At 43.4% G+C, this 15501-nt stretch overlaps 1 protein-coding gene across 1 annotated transcript in view; it reads right to left on the reverse strand.

Moving 5' to 3' along the window:
* GALM (galactose mutarotase) overlaps positions 1 to 15501 on the reverse strand; it is a 76018-nt gene that overhangs the window by 35304 nt on the left and 25213 nt on the right. Inside the window, exons 4-5 of the mRNA XM_077282950.1 lie at positions 13907 to 14113; positions 12432 to 12513 (exon numbers count right to left, since the gene is read on the reverse strand). Coding sequence (XP_077139065.1) covers positions 12432 to 12513; positions 13907 to 14113 — 289 coding nt within the window. The remainder of the gene's footprint in view (positions 1 to 12431; positions 12514 to 13906; positions 14114 to 15501) is intronic.

Here is a 15501-nt window from a genome sequence, read left to right on the forward strand (position 1 = left end):
TGAGAGAAGGTCCACTTTATCTCCACTGGCAGACCTGCCAGGACCTGCATGAGATCATGATCATGTGATCAATCATATGATGGGAAAATCTCAGGCTTAGGTTTAAATAGCAGGGCTCTACAGGCATCCTGGGTTCAGCTACAGAGGGGAGTCTCCAGAGGCTTTGTGGCTCATTGAGCAGAGACTGAACCTGTGCTTCTCTAGAGCAGGGTGCTGCCAGCAACATACGGACTGTGTTGGAGCATTTTTGTTTTCCTTTTGTTGTTTTGTTCCTATTTTAGCCAGAAAGGCTGAGTTTTGTTCCTATGAGTTGGTTTATGCTGCTTGACAATAAAGCAACAAGAATTTAAAGAGACGGTGTTCTCATTTTTCCTACCTCTCTGTGCCAAGTGAGTGAACTACCACACTCCATATAATATAATGCACCCTCCACAGTCCTCCATACAGAATAATGCATCCTCCATACAGTGAAATACACCCTCCATATACCTGTAGTATAATGCACTCCTAATAGTGCTCTATATAGTATAATGCATTCTCCATAGCCCTCCATACAGTATAATGCACCCCATTGGTCCTATAATACAGTATAATTCACCCCTTATAGTTCTACATATAGTATAATGCACTCCCCATAATCCTACATACAATATAATTCACTTCCCATGGTCCTCCATATAGTATAATTCATCCCATAGTCCTATAATACAGTAAATTCACCCCATTGTTCTCCATATACTTTAATGAACTCCCCATAGTCCTCCATATGGTATAATACACTCCTGTTGTGAAATTGGATTTTGGGCTCCCCCGGTGGCCACTGGTGGAATTGAACTTGTGTGCATCATCCCCTCTGTTCACCTGTTCCCATCAGGATGTGGGAGTCGCTATTTAACCTTGCTCCTCTGTCACTTCCATGCCGGTCAACATTGTATTCAGAAGCCTTTCTGTGCATGTTCCTGCTGCTAGACAACTCCCAGATAAGTTGGACTTTAGTCCTCGTTTGTTTTTGCATTTTGTTCCAGTTCACAGCTGTAGTTTCGTTTCTGTGTCTGGAAAGCTCTTGTGATCTGAAATTGCCACTCTGATGTTATGAGTTAATACTAGAGTCTTAAAGTAATTTCAGGATGGCGTTTTGATAGGGTTTTCAGCTGACCATGAAAGTGCCCTTTCTGTCTTCCTGCTATCTAGTAAGCGGACCTCAATTTTGCTAAACCTATTTTCATACTACGTTTGTCATTTCATCTAAAATCACCGCCAATATATGTGGGGGCCTCTGTCTGCCTTTCGGGGAAATTTCTCTAGAGGTGAGCCAGGACTATATTTTCCTCTGCCAGGATTAGTTAGTCCTCCGGCCGGCGCTGGGCGTCTAGGGATAAAACGCAGGCAACGCTACCCGGCTACTGTTAGTTGTGCGGCAGGTTTAGTTCATGGTCAGTTTAGTTCCCATCCTTCCAAGAGCTAGTTCTATGTTTGCTGGGCTATGTTCTCTTGCCATTGAGAACCATAACAGTTTGACCGGCCCTAAAGGGTTAAATTAATTGACAGAGAAAGGAGAGAAAAGAGAAGTCTGCTGAAGATTTTTTTTTTTTTTCCCTTCAGTTCTGAGTGTGCTTGTAATTGAATTTCTTGCAAGTCTGCCTATATTGCAGCCTTTCTCTCCTTCTAATCCTGGAATGGCTCTGTGTTCACCTGTTTAAAATGGATATTCAGAGTTTAGCTGCAGGTTTGAATAATCTCACCACGAAAGTTCAAAATTTACAAGATTTTGTTGTTCAGGTTCCTATATCTGAACCTAGAATTCCTTTGCCTGAATTTTTCTCAGGGAATAGATCTTGCTTTCAAAATTTCAAAAATAATTGCAAGTTGTTTTTGTCCCTGAAATCTCGCTCTGCTGGAGATCCTGCTCAGCAGGTCAGGATTGTGATTTCCTTGCTTCGGGGCGACCCTCAGGATTGGGCTTTTGCATTGGCTCCAGGGGATCCTGCGTTGCTCAATGTGGATGCGTTTTTTCTGGCCTTGGGGTTGCTTTATGAGGAACCTCAGTTAGAACTTCAGGCGGAAAAGGCCTTGATGTCCCTATCTCAGGGGCAAGACGAAGCTGAAATATACTGCCAGAAATTCCGTAAATGGGCTGTGCTTACTCAGTGGAATGAGTGCGCCCTGGCGGCGAATTTCAGAGAGGGTCTCTCTGATGCCATTAAGGATGTTATGGTGGGGTTCCCTGTGCCTGCGGGTCTGAATGAGTCCATGACAATGGCTATCCAGATCGATAGGCGTCTGCGGGAGCGCAAACCTGTGCACCATTTGGCGGTGTCTACTGAGAAGACGCCAGAGAATATGCAATGTGATAGAATTCTGTCCAGAAGTGAACGGCAGAATTTTAGACGAAAAAATGGGTTGTGCTTCTATTGCGGTGATTCAACTCATGTTATATCAGCATGCTCTAAGCGTACTAAGAAGCTTGATAAGTCTGTTTCAATTGGCACTTTACAGTCTAAGTTTATTCTATCTGTGACCCTGATTTGTTCTTTATCATCTATTACCGCGGATGCCTATGTCGACTCTGGCGCCGCTTTGAGTCTTATGGATTGGTCCTTTGCCAAACGCTGTGGGTATGATTTGGAGCCTCTTGAAACTCCTATACCCCTGAAGGGGATTGACTCCACCCCATTGGCTAGCAATAAACCACAATACTGGACACAAGTAACTATGCGGATTAATCCGGATCACCAGGAGATTATTCGCTTTCTTGTGCTGTATAACCTACATGATGTGTTGGTGCTTGGATTGCCATGGCTGCAATCTCATAACCCAGTCCTTGACTGGAAAGCTATGTCTGTGTTAAGCTGGGGATGTAAGGGGACGCATGGGGATGTACCTGTGGTTTCCATTTCATCATCTATTCCCTCTGAGATTCCTGAATTCTTGACGGAATATCGTGACGTTTTTGAAGAACCTAAGCTTGGTTCATTACCTCCGCACCGGGAGTGCGATTGTGCCATAGATTTGATTCCGGGTAGTAAATACCCTAAGGGTCGTTTATTTAATCTGTCTGTGCCTGAACATGCTGCTATGCGAGAATATATAAAGGAGTCCTTGGAAAAGGGACATATTCGTCCTTCGTCATCTCCCTTAGGAGCCGGTTTTTTCTTTGTGGCTAAGAAAGATGGCTCTTTGAGGCCGTGTATTGATTATCGGCTTTTGAATAAAATCACGGTTAAATATCAATATTCGTTGCCACTGATGACTGATTTGTTTGCTCGCATAAAGGGGGCCAAGTGGTTCTCTAAGATAGATCTCCGTGGGGCGTATAATTTGGTGCGAATTAAGCAGGGGGATGAGTGGAAAACCGCATTTAATACGCCCGAGGGCCACTTTGAGTATTTGGTGATGCCTTTTGGTCTTTCAAATGCCCCTTCAGTCTTTCAGTCCTTTATGCATGACATTTTCCGTGATTATTTGGATAAATTTATGATTGTGTATCTGGATGATATTTAGATTTTTTCGGATGACTGGGACTCTCATGTCCAGCAGGTCAGGAGGGTTTTTCAGGTTTTGCGGTCTAATTCCTTGTGTGTGAAGGGTTCTAAGTGCGTTTTTGGGGTTCAAAAGATTTCCTTTTTGGGATATATTTTTTTCCCCCTCTTCCATCGAGATGGATCCTGTCAAGGTTCAGGCTATTTGTGATTGGACGCAGCCCTCTTCTCTTAAGAGTCTTCAGAAATTTTTGGGCTTTGCTAACTTTTATCGTCGATTTATTGCTGGTTTTTCTGATGTTGTTAAACCATTGACTGATTTGACTAAGAAGGGTGCTGATATTGCTGATTGGTCCCCTGTTGCTGTGGGGGCCTTTCGGGAGCTTAAGCGCCGCTTTTCTTCCGCCCCTGTGTTGCGTCAGCCTGATGTTGCTCTTCCTTTTCAGGTTGAGGTCGACGCTTCTGAAATCGGAGCTGGGGCGGTTTTGTCGCAGAGAAGTTCCGATTGCTCCGTGATGAGACCTTGTGCTTTTTTCTCGCGTAAATTTTCGCCCGCCGAGCGGAATTATGATGTTGGGAATCGGGAGCTTTTGGCCATGAAGTGGGCTTTTGAGGAGTGGCGTCATTGGCTTGAGGGGGCTAGACATCAGGTGGTGGTATTGACTGACCACAAAAATCTAATTTATCTTGAGTCCGCCAGACGCCTGAATCCTAGACAGGCGCGCTGGTCGTTGTTTTTCTCTCGGTTTAATTTTGTGGTGTCCTACCTGCCGGGTTCTAAGAATGTTAAGGCGGATGCCCTTTCTAGGAGTTTTGAGCCTGACTCCCCTGGTAATTCTGAACCTACAGGTATCCTTAAGGATGGAGTGATATTGTCTGCCGTTTCTCCAGACCTGCGACGGGCCTTGCAGGAGTTTCAGGCGGATAGACCTGATCGTTGCCCACCTGGTAGACTGTTTGTTCCTGATGATTGGACCAGTAAAGTCATTTCTGAGGTTCATTCTTCTGCGTTGGCAGGTCATCCTGGAATCTTTGGTACCAGGGATTTGGTGGCAAGGTCCTTCTGGTGGCCTTCCCTGTCTCGAGATGTGCGAGGCTTCGTGCAGTCTTGTGACGTTTGTGCTCGGGCCAAGCCTTGTTGTTCTCGGGCTAGTGGATTGTTGTTGCCCTTGCCTATCCCGAAGAGGCCCTGGACGCACATCTCGATGGATTTTATTTCGGATCTTCCTGTTTCTCAGAAGATGTCTGTCATCTGGGTGGTGTGTGACCGTTTCTCTAAGATGGTCCATTTGGTTCCCCTGCCTAAGTTGCCTTCTTCTTCCGAGTTGGTTCCTCTGTTTTTTCAAAATGTGGTCCGTTTGCATGGTATTCCGGAGAATATCGTTTCTGACAGAGGAACCCAATTCGTGTCTAGATTTTGGCGAGCATTCTGTGCTAGGATGGGCATAGATTTGTCTTTCTCGTCTGCTTTCCATCCTCAGACTAATGGCCAGACCGAGCGGACGAATCAGACCTTGGAGACATATTTGAGGTGTTTTGTGTCTGCAGATCAGGATGATTGGGTTGCTTTTTTGCCTTTAGCGGAGTTTGCCCTCAATAATCGGGCCAGCTCTGCCACCTTGGTGTCTCCTTTTTTCTGTAATTCGGGGTTTCATCCTCGATTTTCTTCTGGTCAGGTGGAATCTTCGGATTGTCCTGGAGTGGATGCTGTGGTGGAGAGGTTGCATCAGATTTGGGGGCAGGTGGTGGACAATTTGAAGTTGTCCCAGGAGAAGACTCAGCTTTTTGCCAACCGCCGGCGTCGGGTTGGTCCTCGGCTTTGTGTTGGGGACTTGGTGTGGTTGTCTTCTCGTTTTGTCCCTATGAGGGTTTCTTCTCCTAAGTTTAAGCCTCGGTTCATCGGCCCGTACAAGATATTGGAGATTCTTAACCCTGTGTCCTTCCGTTTGGACCTCCCTGCATCTTTTTCTATTCATAATGTTTTTCATCGGTCATTATTGCGCAGGTATGAGGTACCGGTTGTGCCTTCCGTTGAGCCTCCTGCTCCGGTGTTGGTTGAGGGCGAGTTGGAGTACGTTGTGGAAAAAATCTTGGACTCCCGTGTTTCCAGACGGAAACTCCAGTATCTGGTCAAATGGAAGGGATACGGTCAGGAGGATAATTCTTGGGTGACTGCCTCTGATGTTCATGCCTCCGATCTGGTCCGTGCCTTTCATAGGGCTCATCCTGATCGCCCTGGTGGTTCTGGTGAGGGTTCGGTGCCCCCTCCTTGAGGGGGGGGTACTGTTGTGAAATTGGATTTTGGGCTCCCCCGGTGGCCACTGGTGGAATTGAACTTGTGTGCATCATCCCCTCTGTTCACCTGTTCCCATCAGGATGTGGGAGTCGCTATTTAACCTTGCTCCTCTGTCACTTCCATGCCGGTCAACATTGTATTCAGAAGCCTTTCTGTGCATGTTCCTGCTGCTAGACAACTCCCAGATAAGTTGGACTTTAGTCCTCGTTTGTTTTTGCATTTTGTTCCAGTTCACAGCTGTAGTTTCGTTTCTGTGTCTGGAAAGCTCTTGTGATCTGAAATTGCCACTCTGATGTTATGAGTTAATACTAGAGTCTTAAAGTAATTTCAGGATGGCGTTTTGATAGGGTTTTCAGCTGACCATGAAAGTGTCCTTTCTGTCTTCCTGCTATCTAGTAAGCGGACCTCAATTTTGCTAAACCTATTTTCATACTACGTTTGTCATTTCATCTAAAATCACCGCCAATATATGTGGGGGCCTCTGTCTGCCTTTCGGGGAAATTTCTCTAGAGGTGAGCCAGGACTATATTTTCCTCTGCCAGGATTAGTTAGTCCTCCGGCCGGCGCTGGGCGTCTAGGGATAAAACGCAGGCAACGCTACCCGGCTACTGTTAGTTGTGCGGCAGGTTTAGTTCATGGTCAGTTTAGTTCCCATCCTTCCAAGAGCTAGTTCTATGTTTGCTGGGCTATGTTCTCTTGCCATTGAGAACCATAACACACTCCCCATAGTCCTCAATATCGTATAATGCACACCATAGTCCTATAATGCTGTATAATTCATCCCCCATAGTCCTCCATACACTATAATGCACCCTCAATATAGTATAATACATTCTCCATAGTCCTCCATATAGTATAATGCACTCCCCATAGTCCTGCATATCGTATAATGCACCCTCCATAGTCCTGCATATAGTATAATGCACCCTCCATAGTCCTGCATATAGTATAATGCACCCTCCATAGTCCTCCATACAGTCTAATGCACCCTCCATATAGTATAATGCACTCTCAATAGTGCTCTATATAGTATAATGCATTCTCCATAGTCCTCCATACAGTATTATGCACCCCATGGTCCTATAATACAGTATAATTCACCCCTAATAGTTCCCATAGAATGTAAGTCCGCAAGGACAGGGTCCTCTTCCCTCTGTACCAGTCTGTCACTGTAAAGTTGTTTACTGTAAACGATATTTATAACTCTGTATGTACTCCCTTTCTCATGTACAGCACCATGGAATTAATGGTGCTATATAAATTAATAATAATAATATTTCTACATATAGTATAATACACTCTCCATAGTCCTCTATATAGTATAATTCACTTCTTATGGTACTCCATATAGTATAATGCACTCTCCATGGTGCTCCATTTAGTATACACCATGTTCCAAATTATTATGCAAATTACATTTTTCTCGGATTTTCCTAAATGGTCGGTGCAAATGATAGTCAGTCTAATAAAATTCATCACCCATTAGAGTATACATCAAATTTTATTGAAGAAACCTCCTAATGATAACAGTATAGTCTCCAAAATGAATAAAACCTCAACATGCACTGTTCCAAATTATTAAGCTCAGTAGAATTTCTAAACATTTGATATGTTGTAAAGAACTGAAAATGCTCATTTGTGGAATTTGCAGCATTAGGAGATCACATTCACTGAACAAAAGCTATTTAACTCCAAAACATCCCAGCAGGCCAAGTTACATGTTAACATAGGAACTCTTCTTTGAAATCACCTTCACAATTCTTGCATCCATTGAACTTGTGAGTTTTTGGCGAGTTTCTGTTGGAATTTCTTTGCATGAAGTCAGAATAGCCTCCCAGAGCTGCTGTTTTGATGTGAACTGCCTCCCACCCTCATAGATCTTTTGCTTGATGATACTCCTAAGGTTCTCTATAGGGTTGAGGTCAGGGGAAGATGGTGGCCACACCATGAGTTTATCTCCTTTTATGCCCATAGCAGCCAATGACTCAGAGGTATTCTTTGCCGCATGAGATGGTGCATTGTCATGCATGAAGATAATTTTGCTCCTGAAGGCACGTTTCTGCTTCTTATACCATGGAAGAAAGTTGTCAGTCAGAAACTCTATATACTTTGCAGAGGTCATTTTCACACCTTCAGGAACCTTAAAGGGCCCTACCAGCTGTTTCCCCATGATTCCGGCCCAAAACATGACTCTTCCACCTCCTTGCTGACGTCGCAGCCTTGTTGGGACATGGTGGCCATCCACTACTCCATCCATCTGGACCATCCAGGGTTGCTCAACACTCATCAGTAAACAAGACTGTTTGAAAATTAGTCTTCATGTGTGTCTGGGCCCACTGCAATCGTTTCTGCTTGTGAACACTGTTTAGGGTGGCCGAATAGTAGGTTTATACACCACAGTAAGCCTTTGAAGGATCCTACAACTTGAGGTTCGAGGGACTCCAGAGGCACCAGCAGCTTCAAATAACTGCTGCTTTGTAATGGTATTTTGGCAGCTGCTCTCTTAATCCAATGAATTTGTCTGGCAGAAACCTTCCTCATTATACCTTCATCTGCATGAACTCTGTCTGTGCTCTGTTTCAGTCACAAATCTCTTCACAGTATGATGATCACTCTTAAGTTTTCGTGAAATATCTAATGTTTTCATACCTTGTCCAAGGCATTGCACTATTTAACGCTTTTCAGCAGCAGAGAGATTCTTTTTATTTCCCATATTGCTTGAAACCTGTGGCCTGCTTAGTAATGTGGAACATCATTTTTAAGTAGTTTTCCTTTAATTAGAATCACCTGGAAAACTAATTATGACATGTGTTTAAGATTGATTTCAGTGATACATTGAGCCCTGAGACACAATACCATCCACGAGTTTATTTGAAAAACAAAACAATTCAATCTTTGACACTTAAATCCAATTTGCATAATAATTTGGAACACCGTGTAATGCACTCCCCATTGTCCTCCATAATACAGTAAATTCACCCCATAGGTCTCCATATAGTATAATACACTCCCCACAGTCCTCCATATAGTATAATGCACCCCACAGTCCTATAGGAAAGGAGGAAAGGAATTTCCAGCACGTCCATCCAGTATAGGTAAAATATCCAAGTTTATTAGAACATTTAAAAAAACAGTTTTTTAAAAAAGAGAGAGACTCTTTTTTTAAAAACTGTTTTTTTTTAAAATGTTCTAATAAACTTGGAAATTTTACCTATACTGGATGGACGTGCTGGAAATTCCCTTCCTCCTTTCCTACTTCAGCTGAAATCACCAGCAGGTACGGCACCCACCAGTTACATTCATTTGCAACGGCTCATAAATGCATGTCTCAGCGTGTAAAGCTCCAACTTTTCCCTTCCCCTCACCCATAGTCCTATAATACAGTAAATTCACCCGATAGTTCTCCATATACTATAATGCACTCCCCATAGTGTCCTATATAGTATAATGCACACCATAGTCCTATAATGCACCCTCAACATAGTATAATGCGCTCCCCATAGTCCTCCATATAGTATAATACACTCCCCATAGTCCTCCATAAGTATAATGCACCCCATAGTCCTATAATACAGTAAATTCACCCCTATTGTTCTCCATATAGTATAATGCACTCCCCATAGTCCTCAATATAGTATAATGCACCCTCCATAGTCCTCCATACAGTGTAATGCACCCTACATAGTCCTCCATACAGTATAATGCACCCTCCATAGTCCTCCATACAGTGTAATGCACCCTACATTGTCCTCCATACAGTATAATGCACCCTCCATAGTCCTCCATACAGTATAATGCACCCTCCATAGTCCTCCATACAGTGTAATGCACCCTACATAGTCCTCCATACAGTATAATGCACCCTCCATAGTCCTCCATACAGTGTAATGCACCCTACATTGTCCTCCATACAGTATAATGCACCCTCCATAGTCCTCCATACAGTATAATGCACCCTCCATAGTCCTCCATGTTGGGTTGGGGTTAGGGGGGTTGAGGAAGGGCGAATCCCTTTGAAGCTGGCCTGGTGTCATGTTACCACAGCATAATTCCATGCCCAATAGTATACAGATGATTGACATAGAATTAGGTCTCCAATATTCTTCACAGAAACAAGTCTTAGCAATCCTTGAAGATGTACTCCCAGCAGAACTACTGTAGTACAGACCAGTTATCTTCACTATCCCAAATCACACCATCATTTAGTGTTAACAGGCCATACTAAATTCTCTTTAGGCAGAGGTAGGGCAGTAAGGCAGACTAGTGCGGTCATTCATTAAATATCACTTTAGGGCATATGTTTACTTGTCCAAGGGTCAAAAATTTGGTTGGGTCGTTTCTCTAAGGGTACCGTCACACAGTGCAATTTTGATCGCTACGACGGCACGATCCGTGACGTCGCAGCGATCGTATGATTATCGCTCCAGCGTCGTAGACTGCGGTCACACGTTGCAATCACGGCGCTGGAGCGATGCCAAAGTCCCCGGGTAACCAGGGTAAACATCGGGTAACTAAGCGCAGGGCCGCGCTTAGTAACCCGATGTTTACCGTGGTTACCAGCGTAAAAGTAAAAAAAAAAAAAACCGTACATGCTCACCATCTGATGTCCGTCCGGTCCCTTGCCGTCCGCTTCCTGCTCTGACAGATCCGGCCGTACAGTGAGAGCAGAGTGCAGCGGTGACGTCACCGCTGTGATCTGCTCTCACTTTCCGGCCGGCAGACAGTCAGAGCGGGAAGCGGACGGCAAGGGACCGGACGGACATCAGATGGTGAGCATGTACGGTTTTTTTTTTTTTACTTTTACGCTGGTAACCACGGTAAACATCGGGTTACTAAGCGCGGCCCTGCGCTTAGTTACCCGATGTTTACCCTGGTTACCAACGAACGCATCGCTGGATCGCTGTCACACACAACGATCCAGCGATGTCAGCGGGTGATCAAGCGACGAAATAAAGTTCCATACGATCTGCTACGACGTACGATTCTCAGCAGGATCCCTGATCGCTGCTGCGTGTCAGACACTGCGATATCGTAACGATATCGCTAGAACGTCACGAATCGTACCGTCGTAGCGATCAAAATTGCACTGTGTGACGGTACCCTAACTCTGTAGTTGCCGTTTTATGTTAGTCATCAGGCAGCGGTCTACAACCACTCACTGTATTTAGGGCCACTAGTTTCTTAAGACACTTTCTCCAGAAGGCCCAGATGAGTGGTCTTTTCAGAGCAAGGGTTTCAGGCCATTACTGTGGGTAGAAACCACTCCAGAGGATCTCAGATACTCTGCTTATCTACCGGGCTTTAAGAGCTTTCAATGCCATAACAGTCTCCAAATGCCACAAAATATTGCTAAGTAACACACTGTAAAATGCAGTCCTGACTACCCCTTACTGGCCATCTGTGGCCACTACCACTATCATCCTGTTCACGTCACATCCCTTTTACTAATTGAGGAGATTACAGTAGAGGAAAACCATACTACAGTACATATTTATATTGGTGATTATTCATGAACATGTTGGACTTTTTACATTTGTAAAAAATTAAAAAGGTATGATCACAAAAATGGACAACAGTAGAGCATTTGGCCGCGAATAACACATTCTCTTGCCAATGACAAACTTTAATAAAACAATTAAAATTTAATGTGCTTTTTTTCTGTTTTTATTAATATTTTAAACAATGTATGAGTGGGTTAAAATAAAGATGCCAGAGAACCTGTCACCAGGTCAAAAGTGGGCAGTTATTATGCTTATTTTATTCTCACTGCTCTCTTTAGTATTCTAGGGGGAAGTTTATCCAACAGGCTCCTGCCCAGATGACATGTCCACTTCAAAATGATAAAAAGGATAAAGTGTCACAATCTATACTTAAAGGGGTTGTGCGGCCTTAGGCTACAAGTCTGTAGTCACTCTATGTGACTGCAGACATGTGAACCCTCACAGCATGCACATGGTTCTCTGTAAAGATATTCCGATACCGGCACAAGGAGTATTGAGCATGTGACCGCAAGCATGTGATGCATGTGCCAACTAGATGGGCGCCGCCTTGCTTAATGCAAATTTATTGGTAGAGAGGCCCGACACAGTCTAGTAAGAGTGGCCCACTCGGACTGGCCCACTGGAGAGCAGGAGAATCCTCCGGTGGGCCCCTGTGCAGGAATGGGCCACCACCCACTAATATGAGCAGTACTTGGCACATTACACTTGATTCACTATGTACAGAGAAAAGCTGCATCTTATTTAACAATCAACCTAGTTTATTGCCATGGAATTTTGTGAATGATGATAAAGTAATATTTGCATATAGCCGAAAAGTGGGGCCCAGGAGTTGATAATGGTGGGCCCTTGGCAATTCAGTCCAACTCGGACTACTTGTGATCACATGACTGCCCAGCGCTAGAATCAGAAAACCCCAACAGTGTACAGTGTGAAGAATTCACAAGTCTGCAGTCAGACAGAATGGGACTAAGGCTAGACAATCCTTTTAATGAAATATAGCAGATCGCTGGGTTCAATTCTGGTCTGTAACACAGGAAGTAACCCTAGAACAGTACAAGATAAAAATAATAAGTATGATAAATACAGAGGTACTTCACTTTTTATGAACCTATGAAAAATGTTGCTGAGCCTTTAACACTTTGTCTGAAGTCTTACCTGTTGGTATCATGGTGTCATCTACAGGAAGGTAATGGTCAGCATTAATTGAAATTTCTTGGCTGTATATGTTTTCGGAACCCTCAAACAAAAAAAAAAAAAACAAACAAAAAAAAAGACTGTTACTCAATACAAAGGAAACCAAATAAGTGCAAATGTTACAGTACCAGCTGAAAGCAGTACAAAAAGAACATTTTTATAAACAAAAATTCTCACGGTGATCTGCTGTGAACTCACTGAGCTCAACTGTGGTGACCTCATCACTGACTTTTTCCCATGGTGCTGAGGTCACTGCAGTTCAGCCCGGCTGGGAACACAGCCTCACTGACCAGAGATAACTTTGATGAAGTCACCGTTGGTCACTGATGCAGCTCATTCACCAGTGGTTCTCAGCCTGGACGGTTGCATCTTGGCACCGTCCAGGTTGAAAACTATTTATCCCCCAGACATGGATTACGGCGTGGGACAGAACAGAATTTTTGTTTTTTTACAGGAGACGAGGGATTCAGTGGAATTAGGCGTTATACTAACCTAACTGTGTTTGTTATTTTTAAATAAAAAATGGAAAAGTGTGCTGTTTTATTTCAAATAAATGACTTTATATTTGTGGTGTCTTTATTTACCATATGACTGTAAGATCAGTAATGGTAAATAAGTTAGTACTAGTTTATTTAGGAGGACATAGAGATGAGAGACACAACCTTCTAAGCTCCAAGAGCCAAGTTTTGTAACTATCACTACCAAGGGCAACAAAATTTAAAGGGGTATTCTGATACGAGGTACAGAATATATTGATAATACTATATGAGCCAATATCTATTACGCTTGGGATCCATATCTGGAATTGCCACTACTGTAGACAAATAGGTTCATCCGCTCCCCTTTTTAGAAGTGCCACTATCCCCACAGTTTGAGAGTTACTGATCACACATCTAATGGATGTGCCATTTCTTGGGCAGATGAGTGCTGATGTTCTTAGTCTTGGAGGAGGCCAATATCCATGGCCCCTTCCTAGGCTATTATCATCAGCCTGCAGCTGTCTGTTTAGCCTTTGATAGTTACTAAATATAAGGAGTTTTAATAAAAGTCTTTTTTTTTTTTGGGGGGGGGGGGGATTTCTTTATAATAACCAGTAAAGGCTAAGCAAACAGCTTTGAGATAATATTAACAGCCTGGGAACCTTTATGGCAATTAGCCCCTTTCCATAATACTAACATCAGACCCCAGCTGTCTGCTTTAACTCAGCTGGTTAGGAAAATCAAGAGGGACCCCAAGCTGTGTTTTTTTATTTACATAATACACGTTACACAGCGGTTGCTGACTACAAGTCTCATCAGCGTTGCCTGGTCTCGCTGATCGCAGGGAGAACAGTAAACAATGATGAGTTTAATAAATATAATTTATAAAAAAAATAGTATTTCTCAGCATAGACTAATGATATTAATTACCGTATATGCTCTATTTTATGCCATTACCTGTCCTGCCAAATTGAAGTAAGAGTGGTTGGTTAGATTGATAGGTGTGGTTTTACTGGTCCCAGCCTTATAGTTTATAATAAGCTCAGTGCCAAGCAGCATGTATGTCACCCACACTTGTAATTCACCAGGGTATCCTTCTTCTCCATCAGCGCTTGTATAAGAGAATTCAACACCATTTTCAATCTCCTTAGGTTTCCAGAGCACCTGTGACAAAGCATTCATAAAATCTCTATGTCACTTCAACCTTTAGTTGATTTGAAGGCAATGTAAGCTTTACCCAGCAAAATTTTAATATTTCAAAATCTGCATGAAAGTAGTGGTTTGTAAGCCAGATCTAAGAGAACATTATTCAACAACCTGAATGTTTGGCATACCAGCAAACTCTACGTCATAAACTGCTGTATGTAAACCAGCAGAAGAACAACTGATACTATGCGGAGTGATGGGTCTGACGTGTTGGTGCTAAGGAAGTACACACCACAAAAGCAGGCCAAGTGACTACTGTGTGACCTGTGCCAGGATGGTCTCACCACCATTTCAATGGGTGTAAAAATCCTGCATAAGGATGTGGTTTTCAGAGGTGCTTCACTAATACCAGACAAGGAAATGGTGTGATGGCACCTAAAAGGGGTCTGATTTTTTTCATTTTTGCTGTGTATGTCACACTGGATGACACATTGATGCAAGATTTCAAAAAACACCACAGACAGTCCTACTTTAGGCCCCTTTTGCCCTGCACTAGCGGGAAAGGCTTTGTGGTACAAGAATTATATTGCAATCTGCCCTGTGTCACATTTATGTTTTAGACACTTTACCACTTCATCACTTTACTCACCATCTTGTTGTTATTATCATCACTAAGGACCATTGTAGACTGGGGAAGGCCTCGAGAGATATTTCTCTTCCGGGGAATTGCCTTCTTCTGATATTCCTTCCCTCATACATGTTCATTTTCTTCACCACACAAATATAATTTTGACATATACATACTACATCCAAGAACATAAACATAACATCCCGTTCAATGGCAGCTATACCCCACCAGGTGTCATCATACACGCACATCAGTGTATACATTTCACCTTTAAGCATTCATAGGTCAACTCTAGAGGTGAGCAAATCGCAGAGACTCTAGGATTGACGGAAGGTAGGAGGAGATTTGCAGGACCATCTTTAGCCCGTGGCAGCTGGACTTGAGCCCTTTGAGCCTCTTCTGCACCTCACCTGGTGGGACATCATCATTGCACACTCATGATGGCGCATTGGGCCTACTAATAAGAATAGGTGCTGGGCATGCTGGCAGGTAGGAAGAAGTTCGAATGCTCTAATGTCCATGTATTACCAATGTGGCCACTGATCCGGGGACCTGCGAGTCTTGTTGCTCAACTATTTTCACTTCCAGGCATGTCAATTCTTTCAAATTTTGCAGTGTTTTTTTACCCATTGAAAGTGCAAAAATGCAGCATAACATTTGTGATGTAGGTTTTGCAGCATACCCTTAATATATGTTCTGTTACCTCTGTCCAGGTCCTTATACAATTTGGAGCCTCTGCTCAGCAGTCCTTCGCCCAGCATTGCACTTTAAACAAAAG

Source organism: Ranitomeya variabilis, chromosome 2 (genome assembly GCF_051348905.1).
Source record: "Ranitomeya variabilis isolate aRanVar5 chromosome 2, aRanVar5.hap1, whole genome shotgun sequence".
Taxonomy (NCBI): Eukaryota; Metazoa; Chordata; class Amphibia; order Anura; family Dendrobatidae; genus Ranitomeya; species Ranitomeya variabilis.